The sequence below is a fragment of the Mustelus asterias genome, chromosome 19 (genome assembly GCF_964213995.1).
Source record: "Mustelus asterias chromosome 19, sMusAst1.hap1.1, whole genome shotgun sequence".
Taxonomy (NCBI): Eukaryota; Metazoa; Chordata; class Chondrichthyes; order Carcharhiniformes; family Triakidae; genus Mustelus; species Mustelus asterias.
This window is the reverse complement of record NC_135819.1, coordinates 79977299-80001880: the sequence shown is the minus strand read 5'-3', so window position 1 is coordinate 80001880 and position 24582 is coordinate 79977299. Positions and strand designations below refer to the sequence as shown.

The window sequence follows — 24582 nt, the reverse complement described above, 5'->3', positions numbered from 1 at the left end:
TAACCCTTTTTACTTAATGGGATTTTTCATTAACACATTACTAAAAAGAAACTTTTTTTTAAAGGAAAGGAATTGATCTAAATTCTGCAAACAATGGGAGTTTCTCGCTAACAATCATTTATCTTCCCTGGTTGTTAATTCCAGGGGAATTAATTGGATTATTTCTATTTAATGGGTTCATTTTTAAAAATCCGACAATCTGTGATGGGATTGTTTCAGATTCCAGCATATTTTGCAGTTAATCTGTTCTGGAAAATCAATCCCAGCCACACTCTCCTCAATGAGTTATTCTCAAACTGCAATCTCTACTGAGAATGTGCATTTCCTGAGAGATGTGGCTGTCCTTTCAGTCCCCCCTGTCTTAAACAAGCGAGACAGCTCTATAATGTGCCTGTCATTATCAGGAAAATGATCTCTTCTGTACTTTTTCCTCTTCTAACCTGTAGCTCTGAAGGAATGTGAAGGCGCCGCCGTCCCTGTGGACACAGATAATAAAGCAGAGGAACAGGAACGTAAGGAGCATTTCTATACTGAGTGAAAGTACAAAGCCACCTCTATATTCAGCAATGAAAGTGTCTTTATTGATTCTGCAGGGATGAAGAAGCAGGTTTTCGTGTCTGAAGCAGACGCCTCCAATTTCTTCAAGCGGCGGACCAAACGCTCTCCCAAATCCAGGGCTGAAATGATGGGTGAGTGTCCACAGCTCAAAGACACTTCCTCGGAGAGGGGGGGGGGGGGGGGAAGAGTCCCGGGAGAGGGAGAGGTGCCGGCACTGAGTAACCTCACCCCCAATAACCCATCAATCACCCAGTCATTGGAAATTGACCCAGAAATGAATGGTATCTCTGTGTGTGTATTCTCTCCCTCTCCACTTCCTGGGACTGGAAGGGTTTTTGGAAACTTAGAAATAAAGGCTGATGATAAAACAGATCCTCAAATAGTCTAAGTAGGCGAATATTTTAAGAGTGGGAGTTTGATGTTTCTCTTGGCGCTGGGGTTGTAAATTCTAAAGAAGTTGGTGTTTAATGATTCACCTTTCGTGGTAAAACTGTCGACCAGACTGCTTCTATTTTCAAATCCAGATAAGAAAATTAAAGCCTGCCTCATGTACATTCTGCCGAATGTGCATCATGACCTGGGCTATTAGAAGTTGGTCCTTCCTGAGTCCCCCTGTCGGAGTGAGAGTTTCAGTGGGGCTGTTCTGGGAGGTACAGGACATGCTGGTGACATGTTCATTCATTCGGGTTTGTTCCAGACATTAACATCCAAGAACTTCCAACAGTGGCTCCTGTTATAGTGCTTGACAAATCAAGACTACCCCAAAGGTCCCCGGGAGCTCAATCCCTTCAATCTTAAATCTTTATCCCCCCCTCTCCCTCACCCCGTCTCCCCCTCAGTCTGCTCATTCCCCGCTACACCCAGTGCACAGAGCAGGTTCTGTGAAACGTGCTGTGGCTGTTATATAAAAATAACATTGTCCATTGGTCTACGGTCCTGTCAGTCAGCAGAACCGGCTGTGAAAATCCAACTGGGGGCTGGGAAAGTGGGACTGTATCTGACTAAATGATTGCATTTTCCGTTACTGTTAGAAACTTTCTTTTTGGTTATGTCATGCATAAAACGTCCAAATATTTTGAAATAAAGCAAAAAAGTTCTGAAGCTCTGTATATTAAATGGGTTGGAGTAGGATGCAAAAGATATAGCTGCATTAATATAGTTACTGGCCTGGGCAGTATCCGGAGTAAAACCTGCACACACTTTTACCATTGTAAAATCTTAATCATTTCCAAGAAGGTGTTGTTATGAAACTGAGGTTTCCAAAACCTTTATTTTCCAGAAAAAATAGATTTTCTCCATGTCAGGGCTACGGGCCAAGTGCTGGCAGATGAGATTAGGTGGGAGTTCAGGTGTTTCTATGTGTCAGTGCAGACTGGATGGGCTGAAGGGCCTCTTCTGCACTGTATGATTCTATGATTCAGGATAGTCCGAGGAATTTTTGAATTGATTTGATTTATTATTGTCACATGTATTGGGATACAGTGGAAAGTATTGTTTCTTGCGCTCTATCCAGACAAAGCATACTGTTCATAGAGTATATAAGGGAGAAGGAAAGGAAGGGGTGCAGAATATAGCGTTGCAGTGACAGATGGGGTGAAGAGAAAGATCAATTCAATATATGATAGGACCATTCAAAAGTCTGATCTTTTGTAGACAAAGGATTACTTTGAAAGCACAGTGACAACAGTCCTTCTGCACCCAAGGCCCCACCAAATAGAAGAGAAGGAATGAGCCGATTGTTTCCATTGGGTAATTTTGGTTGAGTCAGGAATGCTGGCCACCACACCAGCAGAATTCCCTATTCTTCAACTGCAGGATCACTTTACGCCAGTGAGCAGGCAGACCAGGCCAGGATTTAATATTGCATCCAGACAAAGACACTGCCAAGCAGAGCCTGTGTGCTGCCAAACCTGGACTATTTGTTTCACTTCACTGTGAAATTTGAACCTGTATCTTCTGATTCAGAGGTCAATCCAGTACCAACTGAATCAAATAGGAGGAAAGAAATACTGGGAGAGGAATTCCCAATGTTGCGCAGTGAAGGATGTTGGGTATCAGTAAGAGAGAGATCAATTGAACAATGACTTATTGATTCAGAGAATCGCTACAGTGCAGAAGGAGGCCATTCAGCCCATCAGGTCTGCACCGACTCTCCAAAAGAGCATCTTACCCTGGCACAACATCCACCCTATCTCTGTAACCCCACACATTCACCATGGCCTATCCACCTAACCTGCACATCTTTGGACTACGGAAGGAAACCAGAGCTTTTGGGGTTATAATGCTTGACAGTAAACTAAGTAACCAAACTGATTGGGATTGAGGCAACTACTTTTGGTTTTGTTGAATTTTTACAATCTAATTGAAATGTCAGTGCACAGTCTTTATGTACCAGGGTAGGGGAGAATGGTGATATTATTACTGAGTTAGCAATCCACACATTAAGGCTTTGGAGACATGAGTTCAAAGGACAAATGGAAAATTTAAGTTCTATTAATAAATGTCTCATTAATAATCATCTTGAAACTATTGGATTGTCACACAAAGGGTTCATTAATACCCGTTACGGAAGGAAATCTGCCATCCTTACCTGGTCTGGCCTACATGTGACTCCAGAGCCACAGCAATGTGGTTAATTGATAACCACTCTGAAGTTGAAAATCCAGTCATTCAGTTTAAGGGTGATTAGGGATCAGTAACATTCCTTGCCCTCTGAAATGGCCGAGCGAGATACTCAGTTGTATCAAATCACTAGCAAACCTCCTCCCTAACAGCGCTGCAACTTTACCTAAACCACCTGGACTGCAGTATTTCAAAAAGGTGACTCACCACCATCTCCAGGGCAATTAGGGATGGGCATCAAATACTGACCTACGGTGATTAGATCAATACTGAAAAAAGTAATTCCTCTTCGATATTAGCACAAAACAGATAGTAGTGCACTGGCTGCCAATAATACACCTGTCACTCACTGCCTGTTATACACCTGTCACCCAATGGCTGTTATACACCTGTCACCCGCTGCCTGTTATAAATCTGTCACTCTGCCGTTATACACCTATCACCCACTGGCTGTTATACACTGTTATACACCTGTCACCCATCGCCTGTTATACACCTGTCACCAACTGCCTGTTACACACCTGTCACCCACCGCCTGTTATAAATCTGTCACTCACTGCCTGTTATACACCTGTCACCCAATGGCTGTTATACACTGTTATACACCTGTCACCCATCGCCTGTTATACACCTGTCACCAACTGCCTGTTACACACCTGTCACCCACCGCCTGTTACACACCTGTCACCTGCTGCCTGTTATACACCCGTCACCCTCTGCCTGTTATACACCCGTCATCCACTGCCTGTTATACACCTGTCACCCACTGCCTGTTATACACCTGTCATCCACTGCCTGTTATACACCTGTCACCCACTGCCTGTTATACACCCGTCACCCACTGCCAGTTATACACCTGTCACCCATTGCCTGTTATACACCTGTCATCCACTGCCTGTTATACACCTGTCACCCACCGCCTGTTACACACCTGTCACCCACTGCCTGTTATACACCTGTCACCCACCGCCTGTTACACACCTGTCACCCACCTGTCACCCACCGCCTGTTACACACCTGTCACCCACTGCCTGTTATACACCCGTCATCCACTGCCTGTTATACACCTGTCACCCATTGCCTGTTATACACCTGTCATCCACTGCCTGTTATACACCTGTCACCCACCGCCTGTTACACACCTGTCACCCACTGCCTGTTATACACCTGTCATCCACTGCCTGTTATACACCTGTCACCCATTGCCTGTTATACACCCGTCACCCACTGCCAGTTATACACCTGCCACCCATTGCCTGTTATACACCTGTCATCCACTGCCTGTTATACACCTGTCATCCACTGCCTGTTATACACCTGTCACCCACTGCCTGTTATACACCTGTCATCCACTGCCTGTTATACACCTGTCACCCACCGCCTGTTACACACCTGTCACCCACTGCCTGTTATACACCTGTCACCCATTGCCTGTTATACACCCGTCACCTACAGCCAGTTATACACCTGTCATCCACTGCCTGTTATACACCTGTCACCCACTGCCTGTTATACACCTGTCACCCATTGCCTGTTATACACCTGTCATCCACTGCCTGTTATACACCTGTCACCCACTGCCTGTTATACACCTGTCACCCATTGCCTGTTATACACCTGTCATCCACTGCCTGTTATACACCTGTCACCCATTGCCTGTTATACACCTGTCATCCACTGCCTGTTATACACCTGTCACCCACCGCCTGTTACACACCTGTCACCCACTGCCTGTTATACACCTGTCATCCACTGCCTGTTATACACCTGTCACCCATTGCCTGTTATACACCTGTCATCCACTGCCTGTTATACACCCGTCACCCACAGCCAGTTATACAGCTGTCACCCACTGCCTGTTATACACCTGTCATCCACTGCCTGTTATACAGCTGTCACCCACTGCCTGTTATACACCTGTCATCCACTGCCTGTTATACACCCGTCACCCACTGCCTGTTATACACCTGTCACCCACTGCCTGTTATACACTCGTCACCCACAGCCAGTTATACACCTGTCACCCACTGCCTGTTATACACCTGTCACACCTGCTGCCTGTTATACACCTGTCACCCATTGCCTGTTATACACCTGTCACCTGCTGCCTGTTATACACCTGTCACCCATTGCCTGTTATACACCTGTCACCCGCTGCCTGTTATACACCTGTCACCCATTGCCTGTTATACACCTGTCACCCACTGCCTGTTATACACCTGTCACCCATTGCCTGTTATACACATGTCATCCATTGCCTGTAATGATACTGTTCATTTGGTGTGACTGACAAAAACCAATTTCATTCCTTCCATGTATTTTAATAATGAAGATGGCTGTAAACAGAGAGAATCCAACCTGCTCTTTGTGCCATTTTCCAGTAGAAAATCCTTACGTTACAAAAATAATGACATTTGATTCAAGATTGAACAAGTGCACATTCCCAGGAGAATGTTACACTCCTGGAAATTAAAATGATTAGGATCCTGACTATTTTGGCCTCTGAATTAATCTAATTCTTAATAATTGACTCTTTGATCAGAAATATTGGTTCAATTTCTTTTTGGAAAGTCTCGCTCTGTAGATGTAATCTGAAAGTGTCTTTGGATACATCAGAAAACTTTAGGCTTTAATAAATGTTGTGAAACTGTTAACGTTGATTATATTTCTTTAACTTTTAAATATTTTGTTAACCGTAATCTGGAATGATTTAGACAAAAGGGAATTTTGATTACTTAGAGTAAAATGGGACTTTATTTTGAGACTTTGTTTTGTGGGTGAATGAATAAGAAACATGTTGTAGTTGATTTGAAACTACCTAATTCAGTAAACACGTCAACAGACTGAGACCACGGGGACCACTGGAAACTTCCATCGAGCTCCCGCCAGCGTGTGAGTCTCTGCATCCAACTCAACCCCACTCTGCACTTTCAATCATTACTTCAGTTGCACTGCTGCTATTGGCCAGTGGCCATTCCCGCCACTGTCTGAAAGGGCAACATTAGCTTCCAATCTCAGGAAAGTGGGCATGATTATCAGATCCATTACCCACACACAGAAAGGTGCCCCTAACCATGTCCGGAATTCTGCCAACATACACAAAGATTCTGGCAATCATTCGTAGCCCACAGCCAACATTAACAAGCAGGCTGGGGCTTTCTTTCATAGACAGGTTGTGGAGATGCCGGGGTTGGACTGGGATGGGCACGGTAAGAAATCTCACAACACCAGGTTAAGTCCAACAGGTTTATTTGGTATCACAAGCTTTCAGAGTGCTGCTCCTTCATCAAAGCTCGTGATACCAAATAAACTAGCTAGATTTTAATCTGGTGTTGTGAGACTTCTTTCTTTCATGAAACCCCTACAGTGCAGGAGGCCATTCAGCCCATTGAATCTGCACCGACCACAATCCCACCCAGCCTCTATCCCTGTAGCCCCACATATTTCCTCTGCTAGTTCTCCTGACACTAAATGGCAATTTAGCATGGCCAATTAATCTGACCCGCACATCTTTGGACTGTGGGAGGAAACCGGAGCACCAGGAGGAAGTCCAAGCAGACACGTGAAGAATGTGCAAACTCCACACAGACAGTGACCCAAGGCGGGAATTGAACCCGGGTCCCTGGAGCTGTAAGGCAGCAGTGCTAACCACTGTGCCACCATGCCGCTGTTAAAAGTTTCCAGTAAAATTTATTTAAAGCACCACAATATTTTGCAAACTCAGTTTTGAGGTAAACTGCAGGAGCTTTGAGGAGCTTCCTACTCTCTGCCAATTATTTTAACCTACTCAGCATTTCTACTGAATTTTCTAACTTTCCTTTGCCAACTAGAGCCCATTCTGCTCATCCTCTATTGAGCACAGGAGGTCTGAGCTGCTGTTTGAGTCAATGCTATGAGCCGTTTGAGTCAGTTAGGTCACTCAGTTGGATGGCTTGTCAGTGATGCAGAGCAACGCCAACAGCACAGGTTCAATTCCCGTACCGGCTGAGGTTATTCATGAAGGCTGCATCTTCTCAACCTTGCCCCTTTCCTGAGATGTGGTGACCCTCAGGTTAAATCACCCCCAGTCAGCTCTCCCCATCAAAGCGGAGAGCAGCCTATGGTCATCCTGGACCATGGTGACTTTATGAGCCATTATTGGTTGTAAAGGAAAGTGCCCCCTGTCAGTCAATCAATAAGCTATTAATCACATCAAATCTGCCATTACAATCCACAATAGCAGTGATTTGAGATGTGCCATAGATGCACAGAAAGATGCTAGTAACTTATCTACAATTGGATGTTGCTATTGTTGAGAGCCATTTTAATAATACCACCCTCATTGGCTGTTTTCCTTCTGAAATACGTTTTTCCTTCAATTTTATTCTAATCCTTAGGTTGAAAGTTTCAAAGTTTTAAGTTTATTTATTAGTGTCACAAGTAGGCTGACATTAACCCTGCAATGAAGCTACTGTGAAAATCCCCTAGTTGCCACACTCCGGCACCTGTTCGGGTACACTGAGGGAGAATTTAGCACGGCCAATGCACCCTAACCAGCACGCCTTTCAGACTGTGGGGATGGGACTATGTTTAGACACTGAGTGGATTGTTCAGGGAATCTGCTTTCAGGTTCTATCTGCAATCTGGGTTGAATGAGGGCTGACAGCAGGGGAATAGGACAACCCCTGTTCCTTCCGATGGGAAAGTTTCTGGCTCCATACGAGTCAGACTGAATTGTATACGAATACACATTTTAACAGCCCATGGTACAACACCCGGTGTCCTCTGCGGTTTACCTCGAAACTGAGTTTGCAAATTATTGCGGTGCTTTAAATAAATTTTGCCGAAAACCTTTGACATTATGCTGTGGGGGCGATCAGATTTATTTTTACTCCATGTCTTGTTTGTTTAATATGTGTAAATTGAAAGCATGTTTCCAAGCAACAGTAACTATTTAAGCAGATGTAAGATTACTGGCCGCAGAATTTCCAGCGTCTGACCTGCTGTGGTAGCCTCGGTATTTATATGGCTAGTCCAGTTCAGTTTCTGGTCAACGGTAACTCCCAAGATGTTGATGGTGGGGGATTCAGTGATGATAATACCATTGAATGTCAATAGAAGATGGTTAGATTCTCTCTTGTTGGAGGCAGTCATTTCCTGGCACTGTGCAATCACCAGCGAATATGCGCACTTCTGACCTTATAATGGAAGGAAGTCCTTGATGAAGCAGCTGAATATGATTAGAGCTAAGATACTACCCCGAGAAACTCTTGCAATGATGTCCTCGGTGTGAGATTATTGACTCCCATAACCACAACCTTTGTGTTAGGTCCAAAGATGTGCAGGTTAGGTTGATTGGTCATGCTAAAATTGTCCCTCAGTGTCCTGAGATGCGTAGGTTAGAGGGATTAGTGGGTAAATATGTAGGGATATGGGGGTAGGGCCTGGGTGGGATTGTGGTCGGTGCAGACTCGATGGGCTGAATGGCCTCTTTCTGTACTGTAGGGTTTCTATGATTTCTATTCTATGTATGACTCCAACCATGGTGAGTTTTCTCCCTGCTTCCTGCTGCTTTCAATCTTTCATAGAATCCCTACAGTGAAGAAGGGGCCATTTGGCCCATCAAGTCTGCACCGACCCTTCAAAAGAGCACACTACCTAGACCCACTCCCTTGCCCTATCCCTTCACCCTATGCATTGATCATGGCCACCCCACCTAACCTGCACATCTTTAGACTGCTGCTTTGATTTCAAGGGCCGTCACTCTAGAATTCAACCGCCTGTCCACGTTTGGATTAAGGCTGTAACGATGCCTGGAGCTGAGTGGATCTGCTGGAACCTGAACTGAACCTCAGTGACCAGGTTATTGTTGTGTAAGTGCTGCTTGAAAGCACTGCAGATAATACCTTGCATCAGTTTACTGATGATCAGAAGGAGACTGATGGGACAGTGTTGTAGCTTCACCCGGTTGACATCTCATTTTCAGTCAAAGAACAAAGAAAATTACAGCACAGGAACAGGCCCTTCGGCCCTCCAAGCCTGCACCGACCATGCTGCCCGACTTAACTATAACCCCCTACCATTCCGGGGGACCATATCCCTCTATTCCTATCCTATTCATGTACTTAAAAGTCACTACCGTATCCGCTTCCACTACCTCCTCCGGCAACGGGTTCCAGGCACCCACTATTCTCTGTGTAAAAAATCTGCCTCGTACATCTCCTTTAAACCTTGCCCCTCGCACCTTAAACCTATGCCCCCTTGTAATTGACTCTTCCACCCTGGGAAAAAGCTTCTGACTATCCACTCTGTCCATGCCTCTCATAATCTTGTAGACTTCTATCAGGTCTCCCCTCAACCTCCGTTGCTTCAGTGAGAACAAACCAAGTTTCTCCAACCTCGCCTCATAGCTAATGCCCTCCATACCAGGCGACATCCTGGTAAATCTTTTCTGTATCCTCTCCAAAACCTCCACATCCTTCTGGTAGTGTGGCGACCAGAATTGAACACTATATTCCAAGTACGGCCCAACTAAGGTTCTATAAATCTGCAACATGACTTGCCAATTTTTAAACTCAATATCCCGGCTGATGGAGGCAAGCATACCATATGCCTTCTTGACTACCTTCTCCACCTGCATTGCCACTTTTAGTGACCTGTGTACCTGTACACCCAGATCCCTCTGCCTATCAATACTCTTAAGGGTTCTGTGATTTACTGTATATTTCCTATCTGTATTAGACCTTCCAAAATGCATTACCTCACATGCAGTCATGTCTGATGTTGCACCTGGCATGCCCTCTGCACTCTTTATTGAGCCAGGGGTGATCCCTGGCTTGGTGGTAATGGTGGAGTGGGGGATATGTCGGGCCATGAGTTTACAGGTTGTGGTTGAGTACAATTCTGCTGCAGCTGATGGCCCACAGCTCCTTATGGATGCCTAGTCTTGAGTTGCTAGATCTGTTCTGAATTGATGCTATTTAGTACAGTGGTAGTGCCACACTACACGATGGAGGGTATCCTCGTGTGAAGACAGACTTGGTCTCCATGAGGACTGTATGGTGATCACTGCTACCAATACTGTTAAGACAAATAAATCTGCGGCAGGCAGCCTGGTGAGGATGAGGTCAAGCGTGTTTTACCCTCTTGTCGGTTCCTTCACCACCTGCTGCAGTCCCAGTCTAGCAGCTGTCTTTAGGACTCAGCCAGCTCAATCAGTAATGGCTCCTCCAAGCTGCTCTTGGTGTTGAATATAAGTCCCTCACCAAGAGTACATTCTGTGATTTTGCCACCCTCAGTGCTTCCTCCAAGTGGTGTTCAACATGGAGGAGTACGGAGGAAGGGTGGTAGGTGGTAACCAGCAGGAGGTTTTCTTGGCCATATTTGGTCTGATGCCATGAGACCTCATGGGTCTGGAGTCAAAGTTGAGGACTCCAAGGACATCTCTCGACTGTTTACCACTGTGCTACCATCTCTGATTAGTCATTTCTGCTGGTAGGGCAGGGCATAAGCAGGAATGGTGGTGGAGGATATATATAAGATGTTGAGTGTGACTATTAGCTGGCCACTGTTTGACTAGTCTGATGACCAGTTCTCCCTAGTCTGATGACCAGTTCTCCCGATGTTGGCATAAGCCTCTGTATTGAATACAGGAGTTGGGACGTCTTGTTGAAGTTGTACAAGACATTGGTAAGGCAACACTTGGAATGCTGTGTACAGTTCTTGTTACCCTATTATAGAAAGGATATTATTAAACTAGAAAGAGTGAACAACGAGGATGCTACCGGGGCTTGATGGTTTGAGTTATAAGGAGAGGCTGGATTGGGACTTTTTCCCCTGGAATGTAGGAGGCTTAGGGGTGATCTTATAGAGATCTATAAAATAATGAGGGACATAGATAAGATAGATAGTCAACATCTTTTCCCAAAGGTAGGGGTGTCTAAAACTAGAGGGCATAGGTTTAAGGTGAGAGGATAGAGATACAAAAGGGCCCAGAGGGGCAATTTTTTCACACAGAGGGTGGTGAGTGTCTGGAACGAGCTGCCAGAGGTAGTAGTAGAGGCGGGGTATAATTTTGTCTTTTAAAAAGCGTTTAGATAGTTACATCAGTAAGATGGGTATAGATGGACATGGGCCAAATGTGGGCAATTGGGATTAGTTTAGTGGTAAAAACTGGGCAGCATGGGGCCGAAGGGCCTGTTTCCATGCTGTAAACCTCTATGATGAGGAATTTGCAGCTTCAGTTGGGCGTGGCATGCGGGTGTTGTTTCTGGTGTCCACATCAATGCCAGATGATCCATCTGGTTATATTCCTTCTCACCTTTTTGAAACAGTTTGGTATTTCCAAACCACTTTGGCCATTTCAGGGACAGTCACATTGCTGGGGGTCTGGGGTCACTTGTAGGTGTCTGAGTTCCTTCTCTGAAGAACATTATTGAACATGATTGTATTTTTCTAAAAACCCAGTAGTTTTATGATCAGAAACTATTCACTACTGAGACTAGCGTTTTATTTCATTCCAGATACATTAATTAAATTTCTACTAGTTGCCTTAGTCGATACCTCTGGATTACTAGTCCAGTAACATTACCACCCACCACCCACTTCTGCATGTTTTGTACTTTTCCATAACCTGCTGAACTTTATAATGATTTTCTAATAAATTGTTTCCTGAGAAAGTCTCATCAGAAAGTGAAATTGTGTTAAAAGTTCACCAGCTCGGTTAAAGATGCATAGGCCAGATTTAAGTTAATTTTAGCATTGATTAACTATCTGAATTGGCTACAGCAAAATCATCTCATACTTGGCTTTGATTAAAAATAGATAATCGCTGCAATCAATTACATTTGAAACATGTGCAGTGGCAAAGACATGAACCTCAAAACATGTTTAAAACCTATTTGTCTTGCAGCTGAGAACAGACAAAGGCTTGCAGCTGACGAACGAAGGAAGGAATATCACGAGGAGCATTTGAATGAATGGGAGAACTTTGTTGAAGAGGAACAGGACGGTAAGGAATCAGAGAAACTCCAGATGATGAGTAAAATTGGAATAAATGCAAAATGAAGATGAGGTGGAGTTGCTGGCATTGGACTGGGGTGGGCACAGTAAGAAGTCTCACAACACTGGGTTAAAGTCCAACAGGTTTATTTGGAATCGCGAGCTTTCGGAGCGCTGCTCCTTCATCAGGTGAGTGAATAGTCTATCTCACCTGACGAAGGAGCAGTGCTCCGAAAGCTCGTGATTCCAAATAAACCTGTTGGACTTTAACCTGGTGTTGTGAGACCTCCTAAAATGGTTTGACCAGTTAATTAAAAAACACAAAATTCTTACCACTGCTAATTTTCCTCTAAACCTCTCTTTATGTTGCAATGATTCCCAGCTCAGATTTTCCACTGCGGCCACTGTGTAACTAATTGCCACAAGGTGCTTGACCTTGGTTTGCACTGAACTTCTGTTTGATTTTCTTTTCTTACCTGCATGGAAGGATCTCACTTCTGCTCACAGCCCCTGCCACACCCCCTCCCGCCCCTTTTAAATGTCACTGTCAGTTTACCGTGAGATCATGTTTTGCTCTCCACAGTTGTTTGTGCAGCAACTTTTTGTGCGACTGTGCTACACTCTGCTCAAAGTAATCTCTACCACTGAATTAGCAAGGCCTTTGAACATAGTGGTCGAATTTACACAGTCAGCTGCAGAAAGATTGTGCGTTCGAAATTGGTTCCATTTGTGTGATTTTCCACACAGTGAATATAGGGATGATAGGGCGGCACGGTGGCGCAGTGGTTAACACTGCTGCCTCACAGCGCCAGGGACCCCAGGTTCAATTCTGCCTTGGATGGCTGTCTGTATCGAGTTTGCACGTTCTCCCTGTGTCTGCATGGGTTTCCTCCGGGTGCTCCGGTTTTCTCCCACAGTCTAATGATGTAAGGGTTAGGTTGATTGGCCATGATAAATTGACCCTCGTGTCAGGGGAATTAGCAGGGTAGATATGTGGGGTTACGGGAATAGGGTCTGGGTGGGATTGCGGTTGGTGCAGACCCGATGGGCCGAAAGGCCTCCTTCTGCACGGTCGGGATTCTATGACAGTTGAGAGCGGTTTACTGATTCCAGAGGATGAACAAATGATACAGAGCATGCTGATCTGAGGAGCGTATGTAGCAGCATTCTGCTCTCTCGCTGAAGTGTTTAGGGGATCCTTCCTCCAATCTTCCTCCTGAAGAAGGTGGCTGCTGATGGGCACTGCCACCTCACCATGACCCAGCCCCTGTGCCTCAGCACTTACTAATATACCCTCTTTCCAGGGGCTGGAATTCCAATCATCTATCCAAACCCTTCTGAGTAACTGGATACATGAAAGTTACTCAAACTGTTGGGGTGGTTAAACCGCACCCACCCCGTCCCTCCCGCGGCTATTTGACCCCCTGCCTGAGGTTAGCTTTATAGCTAACATCATGTTGAGCATCATATTATGGTCCTTTCTGTTGATCTGCATGGGGCAGTATGGTGACACAGTGGTTAGCACTGCTGCTTCAGAGCGCCAGGGACCCAGGTTTGATTCCCGGCTTGGGTCACTGTCTGTGTGGAGTTTGCACATTCTCCCCGTGTCTACGTGGGTTTCCTCCGGGTGCTCCGGTTTCCTCCCATATTCTGAAAGACGTGCTGGTTAGGTGCATTGGCCTGAACAGGCGCCGGACGGTGGCGACTAGGGGAATTTCACAGTAACTTCATTGCAGTGTTAATGTAAGCCTTACTTGTGACACTCATAAATAAACCTTACTTTAAAGGGGGGCGCACGACGTTATCCTACCAGCTTAGGAGTTTCAACTTGGCAGACTGAAGTAAGACTGTTTACAAGTCAAAGTGTTTAGAAATCCTCTTATCAGAGAATCAATGCTGCTTAGCAAATCCAACATTACACAGAGAACATCTGTTTATTCAAGGCCCCAATTTCTTGCAGCAGATAACGTTTTTCTATCCTTGTTCTCAAATATATGGGGTACAGAAATTGGTTTAAGTTGGCTTGATGGAGTGAAGCAGGGACAAAGAATTGGAGCTCCGTACTGGAGAGAGATGACTTGAGACCCAGCTGATGTTACGTCACGTGTCTGATCTAGATTAAACTAGCCTGGGCATCCCCAGGCTGTCTAAATATATATAGAAAAATAAATAAAATAGAACTTCAGACAACAATATTTTAAAATAAATCTCACATATGAACTTGCAGGTATCTTGCATCTGTATAGCGCCTTTCATGTAGTAAGGTGTCCCAGGGTGAAACTCTTGCCAGTCACGTTCACAAAATATCAAGGCAGTTGACCAAAAAATTGATTTGAAGAGCATCTTGAAGGAGAGAAAGATGGAGTGGCAGAGTGGGGCAGGATGGAGGGTTCTTGTGAGGGGAGATTTGGAAGGTTAAAGAGAAAGGACAAGGCAATAGTACAAGTAATGAACATCACTGGAAGGCACAGAACAAACAAACCAGGAAACAATCAAACTAGAAAACAATCAAACCAGGAAACAAAACCATATCCCTTAGTGTCCTGAGTTGTGTAGCTTAGAGGGGTTAGTGGGTAAATATGTAGGGATATGGGGGTAGGGTCTGGGTGGGATTGTGGTCGGTGCAGACTCGATGGGCCAAATAGCCTCTTTCTGCACTGTAGGGTTTCTATGATTCTATGAATCAAACCAGGAAACAAGCAAACCAGGAAATGAAAAAATGGTAAAAAGACAAAATTAAAAGCCCTTTATCTGAATGTTCACTGCATTCATGACAAGGTGGATGAATGAAATAAATTTGTATGATATGATAGCCATTACAGAGAAGTAGTTACAAGGTGGCCTAAGTTTGGGACCTGAAAATTCAAGGGTATCTGACATTTTGTGAGGACTGAAAGAGGAGGGGGTGGAGTAGATCTGTTAATAAAGGATGAAATTATTAACCCTGTAGTGAGAAATGATCTTGGTTCAGAAAATCAAGATGTAGAATCAGTTTGGGTGGAGATTTTTAAAAAAAGCACGGGAAGGAAAACACTGGTGACAGCACGGTGGCACAGTGGTTAGCACTGCTGCCTCTCAGCGCCAGGGACAAAAATTCGATTCCCGGCTTGGGTCACTGTCTGTGCGGAGTCTGCACATTCTCCCCGTGTCTGCGTGGGTTTCCTCCGGGTGCTCCGGTTTCCTCCCACAGTCCGAAAGATATGCTGGTTAGGTGGATTGGCCATGCTAAATTCTCCCTCAGTGTACCCGAACAGGTGCCTAGGGGATTTTCACAATAACTTCATTGCAGTGTTAATGTAAGTCGACTTGTGACACTAATAAATAAACTTTAAACTTATAGACTTCATAACAGTAGTTACATTGCAGGACAGAGTATAAATCAGGAAATAATTGATCTATAAGAAATATATAGCAATAATTACATACAATTTAAATCTTCATTTGGATTTGAAAAATTAAATTGGCAAAGATAACCTGGAGGATGAGTTCATAGAGTGTATTTGGGAACAATATTTCTGGAATCAAGCAGAAAGTCATGTTAGACCTGATAATGAGTAGAGTTTGGATTAATTAGTGATCTTATAGGAAGGGATCCTTTTTACAACAGTGATCAGAACATGATATAATTTCACAGTCAGTTTGATGGTAGAAAATGTAGGCCTACAACTAGTGTCTTAAACTCAAATAAAGGCAACTACAAGGGTATGAACATGGAGTTGGCTAAAGTGGACTGGGAAAATAGATTAAAAGGTTAGATGATAGAGAAGCAATGGCAGTTATTTAGGGAGCCTTTTAGAGTCATAGAGGTTTACAGCATGGAAACAGGCCCTTCGACCCCACTTATCCATGCCGCCCTTTTTTTTTGTGAAACCCCTAAGCTCATCCCAATTGCCCGCATTTGGCCCATATCCCTCTATACCCATCGTACCCATGTAACTATCTAAATGCTTTTTAAAAGATAAAATTGTAACCGCCTCTACTACTACCTCTGGCAGCTCGTTCCAGACACTCATCACCCTCTGTGTGAAAAAATTGCCCCTCTGGACACTTTTGTATCTCTCCCCTCTCAACTTAAACCTATGCCCTCTAGTTTTAGACTCCCCTCCCTATGGGAAAAGATATTGACTATCTACCTTGTCTATGCTCCTCATTATTTTATAGACCTCTATAAGATCACCCCTCAGCCTCCTACGCTCCAGAGAAAAAAGTCCCAGTCTATTCAGCCTCTCCTTATAACTCAATCCATCAAGTCCCGGTAGCATCCTAGTAAATCTTTTTTGCACTCTTTCTAGTTTAATAATATCCTTTCTATAATAGGGTGAACAGAATTACACACAGTATTCCAAGTGTGGCCTTCCCAATGTCTTGTACAACTTCAACAAGACGTCCCAACTCCTGTATTCAATGTTCTGACCGATGAAACCAAGCATGCCGAATGCCTTCTTCACCACTCTGTCCACCTGTGACTCCACTTTCAAGGAGCTATGAACATGTACCCCTAGATCTCTTTGTTCTGTAACTCTCCCCAACACCTTACCATTAACTGAGTAAGTCCTGCCCTGGTTCAATCTACCAAAATGCATCACCTCGCATTTGTCTAAATTAAACTCCATCTGCCATTCGTCAGCCCACTGGCCCAATTGGTCAAGATCCCTTGCAATTGGAGATAACTTTCTTCACTGTCCACTATGCCACCAATCTTGGTGTCATCTGCAAACTTACTAACCATGCCCCCTATATTCTCATCCAAATCATTAATATAAATGACAAATAACAGTGGGCCCAGCACTGATCCCTGAGGCACACCACTGGTCACAGGCCTCCAGTTTGAAAAACAACTCTCTACAACTACCCTCTGGCTTCTGTCAAGAAGCCAATTTTGTATCCATTTAGATACCTCACCCTGGATCCCGTGAGATTTAACTTTATGCAACAACCTACCATGCGGTACCTTGTCAAAGGCCTTGCTAAAGTCCATGTGGACAACATCAACTGCACTGCCCTCATCTACCTTCTTGGTTACCCCTTCAAAAAGCTCAATTAAATTTGTGAGACATGATTTTCCACTCACAAAGCCATGCTGACTGTCCCTAATCAGTCCTTGCATCTCTAAATGTCTGTAGATCCTGTCTCCCAAAACACCTTCCAACAACTTACCCACCACAGATGTGAGGCTCTCTGGCCTGTAGTTCCCAGGCTTTTCCCTGCAGCCCTTTTTAAACAAAGGCACAACATTTGCCACTCTCCAATCTTCAGGCACCTCACCTGTGACTATCGATGATTCAAATATCTCGGCTAGGGGACCCACAATTTCCTCCCTAGCCTCCCACAACGTCCTGGGATATACTTCATCAGGTCCCGGGGATTTTCATAACCCATTGAGGAAGAAAGACACTACAAGAAGGATGCACCGTCTGTGACTAACTAAGGAAGTTCAGGATGGTATCAAATTTAAAGAAAATGTATACAGTGCTGCTAAAGAACAAAGAACAGTACAGCACAGGAATGGGCCCTTTGGCTCACCAAGTCTGTGCCAACACAGATGCCTCTCTAATCTAATATTTTCTTGCTTCTAAGTGGTCCATATCCCGCTATTCCCTGCCTATTCATGTATCTATCCAGATGCCTCTTGAATGTTGCTATAGAATCTGCTTCCAACACCTCCTCCGGCAGTGTGTTCCAGGCATTCACCACCCTCTGTGTGAAAAACCTGCCCCTTACATCTTTTTAAAACTTTCCCCCTCACTTTCAACCCCGAGTAATTGACCCTTCAATCCTGGGAAAAAGACTGACTATCCGCTCTATCCAAGCCAGTCATAATCTTGTAAACCCCTATCAAGTCCCCCCTCATCCTCTGACGTCCCAATTAAAACAATCCAAGGTCTTTCAACCTTTCTTCATAGTCCATATCCACCATCCTCTATGGTGCAACATCCTGGTAAATCTCTTCTGCGCCCTTTCCAATGCATCAACGTCCTTCTGGCAGTGTGATGACCAGAATTGTACACAATACTCCAAATGTGGCCTAATCAAAGTCTTATACAGCTGCAACATGATTTTCCAATTCCTATACTCAACGCCCTGACCGATGAAGGCCAGCATGCCATACGCCTTCTTGACCACCTGAGTTGCCACCTTCAGGGATCTGTGGATCTGCATGCCTAGATCCCTCTGTATGCTAATATTTCTAAGGGCTCTACCATTTACTGTATACTTTCCTTCTGCAGTAGACCTTCCAAAATGCATCACCTCACATTTGTCCGGGTTAAATTCCATCTGCCATCTTCCAGCCCAGGTCTCCAGCCGATTTATATCCTGTTGTATCCTCTGACAATCCTCCTCCCTATCTGCTAATTCCCCAATTTTTGTATCAACTGCAAATTTACTAATCAGACCATGTACATTTTCCTCCAAATCATTTATTCATTTATATATATTACAAACAACAGAGGCCCCAGCACTGATCCTTGTGGAACACTGCTCGTCACAGACCTCCAGTTAGAAAAGTACCCTTCCACTGCTACTCTCTGCTTTCTATGCCCAAGCCAGTTTTGTACCAGCTCACTTCGGATCTCATATTTCACCTTCTGTATCAGCCTGCCATGAGGAACCTTATCGAAGGCTTTACTAAACTCCATTTAAGATTAATAATAACACAGAATCATAGAAACCCTACAGTGCAGAAGTAGGCCATTCGGCCCATCAAGTCTGCACCGACCACAATCCCACCCAGGCCCTACCCGCTAATCCCTTTTTTTTTCCCCAGAAGATTGGGAAATCTTTAGAACCCAATGAAGGATGATGAAACAAAAATAGAGGGCAGAAATAGATAGAAAGAAAACTGGTACTAAATATAAAAAAGACAGTAAAAACTTTTACAAGTATGTAAACAATAGGCAGATGGAATATCATGTGGGAAAATGTGAAATTATCTACTTTGGCAGGGAGAATAGCAAAGCAGAATTAAATGGAGAGACTGCAGTATGCTGCAGCAGAGAGGGATTTGGGTGTCTTCATTTGATTTTTGATTTATTATTGTCACATGTATTAGTATATAATGAAAAGTATTGTTTCTTGCGCACTATACAGACAGAGCATACCGTTCATAGAGAAAGAAACGAGAGTGCAGAACGTAATGTTACAGTCATAGCTAGGGTGTAGAGAAAGATCAACTTAATGCAAGGTAGGTCCATTCAAAAGTCTGACAGCAGCAGGGAAGAAGCTGTTCTTGAGTCGGTTGGTACGTGACCTCAGACTTTTGTATCTTTAAAGGTGAGCACACAGGTACAGCAAAGGCATTGGCTTTTATTGCAGGGGGAACGGAGGAGAAAAGTAAGGAAGTCCTGCTACAACTGTACAGGGTTTTGGTGAGACCATAAGTTTAAGTTTTTGAGTTTATTTATTAGTGTCACAAGTAGGCTTACACTAACACTGCAATGAAGTCACTGTGAAAGTCCCCTAGTCGCCACACACCAGCGCCTGTTCGGGTAACACTAAGGGAGAATTTAGCACGGTCAATGCACCTAACCAGCACATCTTTCAGACTGTGGGAGGAAACCAGAGTACCTGAAGGAAACCCACGCAGACACGGGGAGAAGGTACAGACTTCACAGAGACAGTGACCCAAGCCAGGAATTGAACCTGGCGCTGTGAGGCAACAGTGCTAACTACTGTGCCACCAGAGTATCATGTACAGTTTTGGTCTCCTGAGGTATATAGTTGCATCAGATGCAGCTTAGAGAAGATTCACTAAGGCGATTCCTGTGATGAAAGGATTGTCTTGTGAGGAGAGGTTAAGCAGATTGGGTTTATACACACTGGAGTTGAGAAGAATGAGAGGTGTGCTGGAATTCTACCGCCCCATCCACCATGGAATCGGATCGGGCAAGGAGTGGACAACGGAAATATCCGTTTACCTCGGGCTCTCGCGAAGCCGTAAAATCCCGCCCACCATCTTATTGAGATGTACACAAGTCCAAGGGGCTTGCCAAGGTAGATGCTGGGAGTGTTTCAACTCATGGGAGATTCTACAACTAGGGGACACAGTTTAAAAATAAAGCATCTCCCATTTAGGACGGAGATGCGGAGAAATTTCTTCTCAGAGGGTCGTCTTTAGAATTCCCTTCCCAGTGAGCAGTGGAGACTGGGTCATTGAATATATTTAAGGTTGAGTTAGACAGATTTCTAATCATCAAGGGAATCAAGGGTGGCAGGCAGAAAAGTGGATCTAAGGTTACAATCAGATCAGCCATGATTTTATTGAATGGCAAAACAGGCTTGAGGGGCCAAATAGCCTACTCCTGCTCCTATTTCTTATGAAGTTTAGGGACAGAATTACAGAGTTTGAGGCTTAGACTGTCAAAAGTAGTTGTCAATGGTGGAGTGATGAAAATCAAGGATGTGCAAGAGACCAGAATTAGAGATTCTGGAGGGTTGTGTGGCTGAAGGAAGTTACAGCGATAAGGAAGGGGGAAGCCTTGAAGGGATTGGAAAACCAGGAGAATTTTAAAATCGAGGTGGTGTTGGACGATGGCTGAACAGAACTTGATGTGTATTACAGTACAGTTCACAGACTTTTGGACAAGCTTTAAAGTTTATGGAGGATGGAGTAGTTTAGTCTGGAACTAACAAAGCCACAGTTGAGTGGTTCTAGCCAAAGATTAGCTGAGATGATGTGGGGACGTACAATACTGAAGGTGGACGTCGGTGGTCTTGGAGGATGCTGGGTTGGAGGCTCAGCTCAGGGCTCCCAATGACATGAGGTTCAGTTATGTGAAATAAGATTTTCAGAGCAGGTAAGATCTATAGCTATCAATGCTGACAAGTGAATTTAACCAGTTTGTCAGGAACATGCTTATTCTCAGAGCACAGAATCTTCACTGAAATCTAAGCTTAATAACAATCTAAATAAGTATCATTTAAGAGTTTATGATGAATTTATGGCTTTAATAGTGAAGGGTTCCCACTGTGAGAGGGAAGTGTATATGTAGTCATTCAGACTATGAAGTGGATTCATACATACTCCAAACTGTTATTCTGTGCAATATTTACCATCCATCTTGCTCTCCAGTTCCATGTCTAGGATTTTTGAAGTGCTACTTTAAACAGCACTTTGCTTCAGAAGGTTATTGAAAACAGATGGCACATACTGCGGCTGTCCATTGTAAAAAAATATTCAACTCAGACTCTGGTACAAATTACTTCTACATTGGAATGCTATGCTGTGATGTTTGATTTACATGTTCACAAGTATTGCCAATGTACACTACATGAGGAGATGTGACTGCAGATGTTGGAAGAAGTTAAACTATTTCATTGGTAGCCATTCAACAATATACACCGATTCAGTTCAACGAATTTACCAGATAAACACTTGCGCTGCTGGTAGAAGCGGCACAGTGGTTAGCACTGCTGCCTCTCAGCGCCAGGGACCAAGGTTCGATTCCTGGCTTGGATCACTGCCTGTGCGGAGTCTGCACATTCTCCCTGTCTGCGTGAGTTTCCTCCGGGTGCTCCGGTTTCTTCCTACAGGCCGAAAGATGTTGGTGGTTAGGGTGCATTGGCTATGCTAAATTGTCCCTCAGTGTACCCGAACAGGCGTCGGAGTGTGGTGACTGGGGATTTTCGCAGTAACTTCATTGCAGTGTTAATGTAAGCCTTACTTGTGACACTAATCAATAAACTTTAACCCTTTGACTTGCAAAAAATAAAGAATTATTGTATGACCCTGTGGGGAAATAAATCTGGAACATTGCGCTAGTTATGAAAATAATTGTTTTTAGTTGGCTAATGAGCAATTTCAATCTAATCCTTTTGTTCTTCTATTCCATAGAGCAATATGAAAGGACTCGTGAAAAGGTTGAGTCGTGGCGTCAATGGCACTATGATGGTCTCTACCCCCCATACCAATACAACCGCCACATTTATTAAAATAAATCAGAGGGACACAGTGTGTTTAGTCAGAGTTGAAATTGCATATTATGATATAAAGCCACATCCTGTCCAGATTGGGTACATCCAACAGATTTGGGGTTCCACCATATCGTTAAAATTCTCTTCAAAGTGGCAATATAAGCATGAAGAACCAAACTATGTTTTTGATTTATTGCATAGGGCATAGCTTTGATACAGTATAGCTTTCCATTTTTAAACAATTCAAAAGTTACAAGAATTTTCATTTTAAAAAAAACTTTGAACATGTTGTGAAGAGAAACAATAAAGTTGCATGTGGCAGTCTCCCATAAAGACTAGATACGCACAGAATACCAGACTGTTAATAAACAGCCAAAGCTTCAGGCTACTCAAATCTTTTCCCCTAGGTTAGGCTAGTTTTAAGCTAAGATTCCCTGCATTGAAAGACAACTTTTCTCAACAACAACTTATATTTATAAAGCACCTTTTAGTGATGACATCTCAAGGCACTTCATGGGAGCATTATAAATGCCAAATTAGACACTGCGCCACCTATGGCAACTTTAGGGTAAACTTTATTGAAGAGATAGATTTTAAGAATTGTCTTAAAGAGATAGAGAGGAAGATAGATTTAGGGAGGAAACCCAGAGCTTTGGGCCCAGGTGGCTGAAGGTACGGCCCCCTTCTCCTCAAATATTTGTGCTATATGGTTTCCTTTTCACTATATAACTTTTAACTGTTTACTTAAGCTGTACTCCAACTGCATGTAGAATATAAAAACTCAACAGAATAAATATTTTTAACCCCAAATGTTTGAGTTGGTGCTGAGTTTGTTGAATGTTTGGCAGTGAATTATTAATCTATTGGTGTCAGGTTCTGTGATTGGTGACAGAAGTTGACACTGCTGAAGGCTATTCTGCCGCGTTTCTTAAAACAAAATGTAGTGATGAGTAAAGCAATAAAGTTGGCGAGTCTGTCTTATAATCCAAGAAATTCAGACATTGTAATCAATTTAGAACACCAATAAATTCTAATGTTACCAAGTCTCACATTTTTACACTACATACCCAGCAATAATTTAGCTGTCTTCACTCAGTATCACTCACTCCATTTGGGGACTTGGATGTCCAAACCAGAGGAACGATAATTCAGAGTAAGTGAGGAAACACTACATTGGTAAAGTGTTTTCTTTTGATTTGATTTATTGTCACGTATTAGCATACAGTGAAAAGTATTGTTTCTTGCAAGCTGTTCAAAGCATTCCGTTTATAGAGAAGGAGAGAGTGTAGAATGTGGTGTTACAGTCATAGCTAGGGTGTAGAGAAAGATCAACTTAATGCGAGGTAGGTTCATTCTGATCATAGAAATCATAGAAACCCTACAGTGCAGAAGGAGGCCATTCGGCCCATCGAGTCTGCACCGACCACAATCCCACCCAGGCCCTACCCCCACATATTTACCCGCTAATCCCACTAACCTACGCATCTCAGGACTCTCAGGGGCAATTTTAGCATGGCCAATCAACCTAACCCGCACATCTTTGGACTGTGGGAGGAAACCGGAGCACCATCTATGAGATTTATTAATGCGCGGTGAATCACGTACCAACCGACTCAAGAACAGCTTCTTCCCAGCTTCCCAGTTACAATGGCAGCAGGGAAGAAGCTGTTCTTGAGTCGGTTGGTATGTGACCTCAGACTTTTGTATCTTTATCCCAACAGAAGAAAGTGGAAGAGAGTATGTCATGAGGTCCTCAATTATGCTGGCTGTTTTTGAGACAGCGGGAAGTGTAGACAGAGTCAATGAATGGGAGGCTGGTTTGCGTGATGAACTGGGCTTCATTCATGATCCTTTGTACTTTCTTGTGGTCTTGGGCAGAGCAGGAGCCATACCAACTGTGATACAACCAGAAAGAATGCTTTCTATGGTGTATCTGTAAAGGTTGGTGAGAGTCGTAGCGGACTTGCCAAATTTCCTTGGTCTTCTGAGAAAGTAGAGGCTTTGATGGGCCTTTTTTTAACTATAGCATCGGCATGGAGGAAGCCAGGACAGGTTGTTGATGACCTGGACGCCTAGAAACCTGAAGCTCTCGACCATTTCTACTTCATCCCCATGTTCTCCACTTCGTTTCCTGAAGTTGATGACTATTGCCTTCGATTTTGATTTGATTTATTATTGTCACATGTATTAGCGTAGAGTGAAAAGCATCATTTCTTGTGCGCTATGCAGACAAAACATACCGTTCATAGAGAAGGAAACGAGAGAGTGCAGAACACAGTGTTACAGTCATTGCTAGGGTGTAGAGAAAGATCAACTTAATGCAAGGTAAGTCCATTCAAAAGTCTGATGGCAGCTGGGAAGAAGCTGTTCTTGAGTCGGTTGGTACGTGATTCACCGCGCATTAATAAATCTCATAGAGGGTGTTCCAGTCTGAACCACCATTACTTCAACGCATACCATGAAAACAGATTATTGATTTAAAAAAGGGTAAATAGGAGAAGGGGTCGTCAG

At 43.9% G+C, this 24582-nt stretch overlaps 1 protein-coding gene across 1 annotated transcript in view; it reads left to right on the top strand.

Annotated features, from left to right (window-relative positions):
• ucmaa (upper zone of growth plate and cartilage matrix associated a) overlaps positions 1–22881 on the top strand; it is a 48472-nt gene extending 25591 nt beyond the window's left edge. The window contains exons 4-7 of the mRNA XM_078234750.1: positions 447–512; positions 594–689; positions 12071–12169; positions 21992–22881. Coding sequence (XP_078090876.1) covers positions 447–512; positions 594–689; positions 12071–12169; positions 21992–22089 — 359 coding nt within the window. The 3' untranslated portion in view covers positions 22090–22881. The remainder of the gene's footprint in view (positions 1–446; positions 513–593; positions 690–12070; positions 12170–21991) is intronic.
• The last annotated feature ends 1701 nt before the right edge of the window (positions 22882–24582 follow it).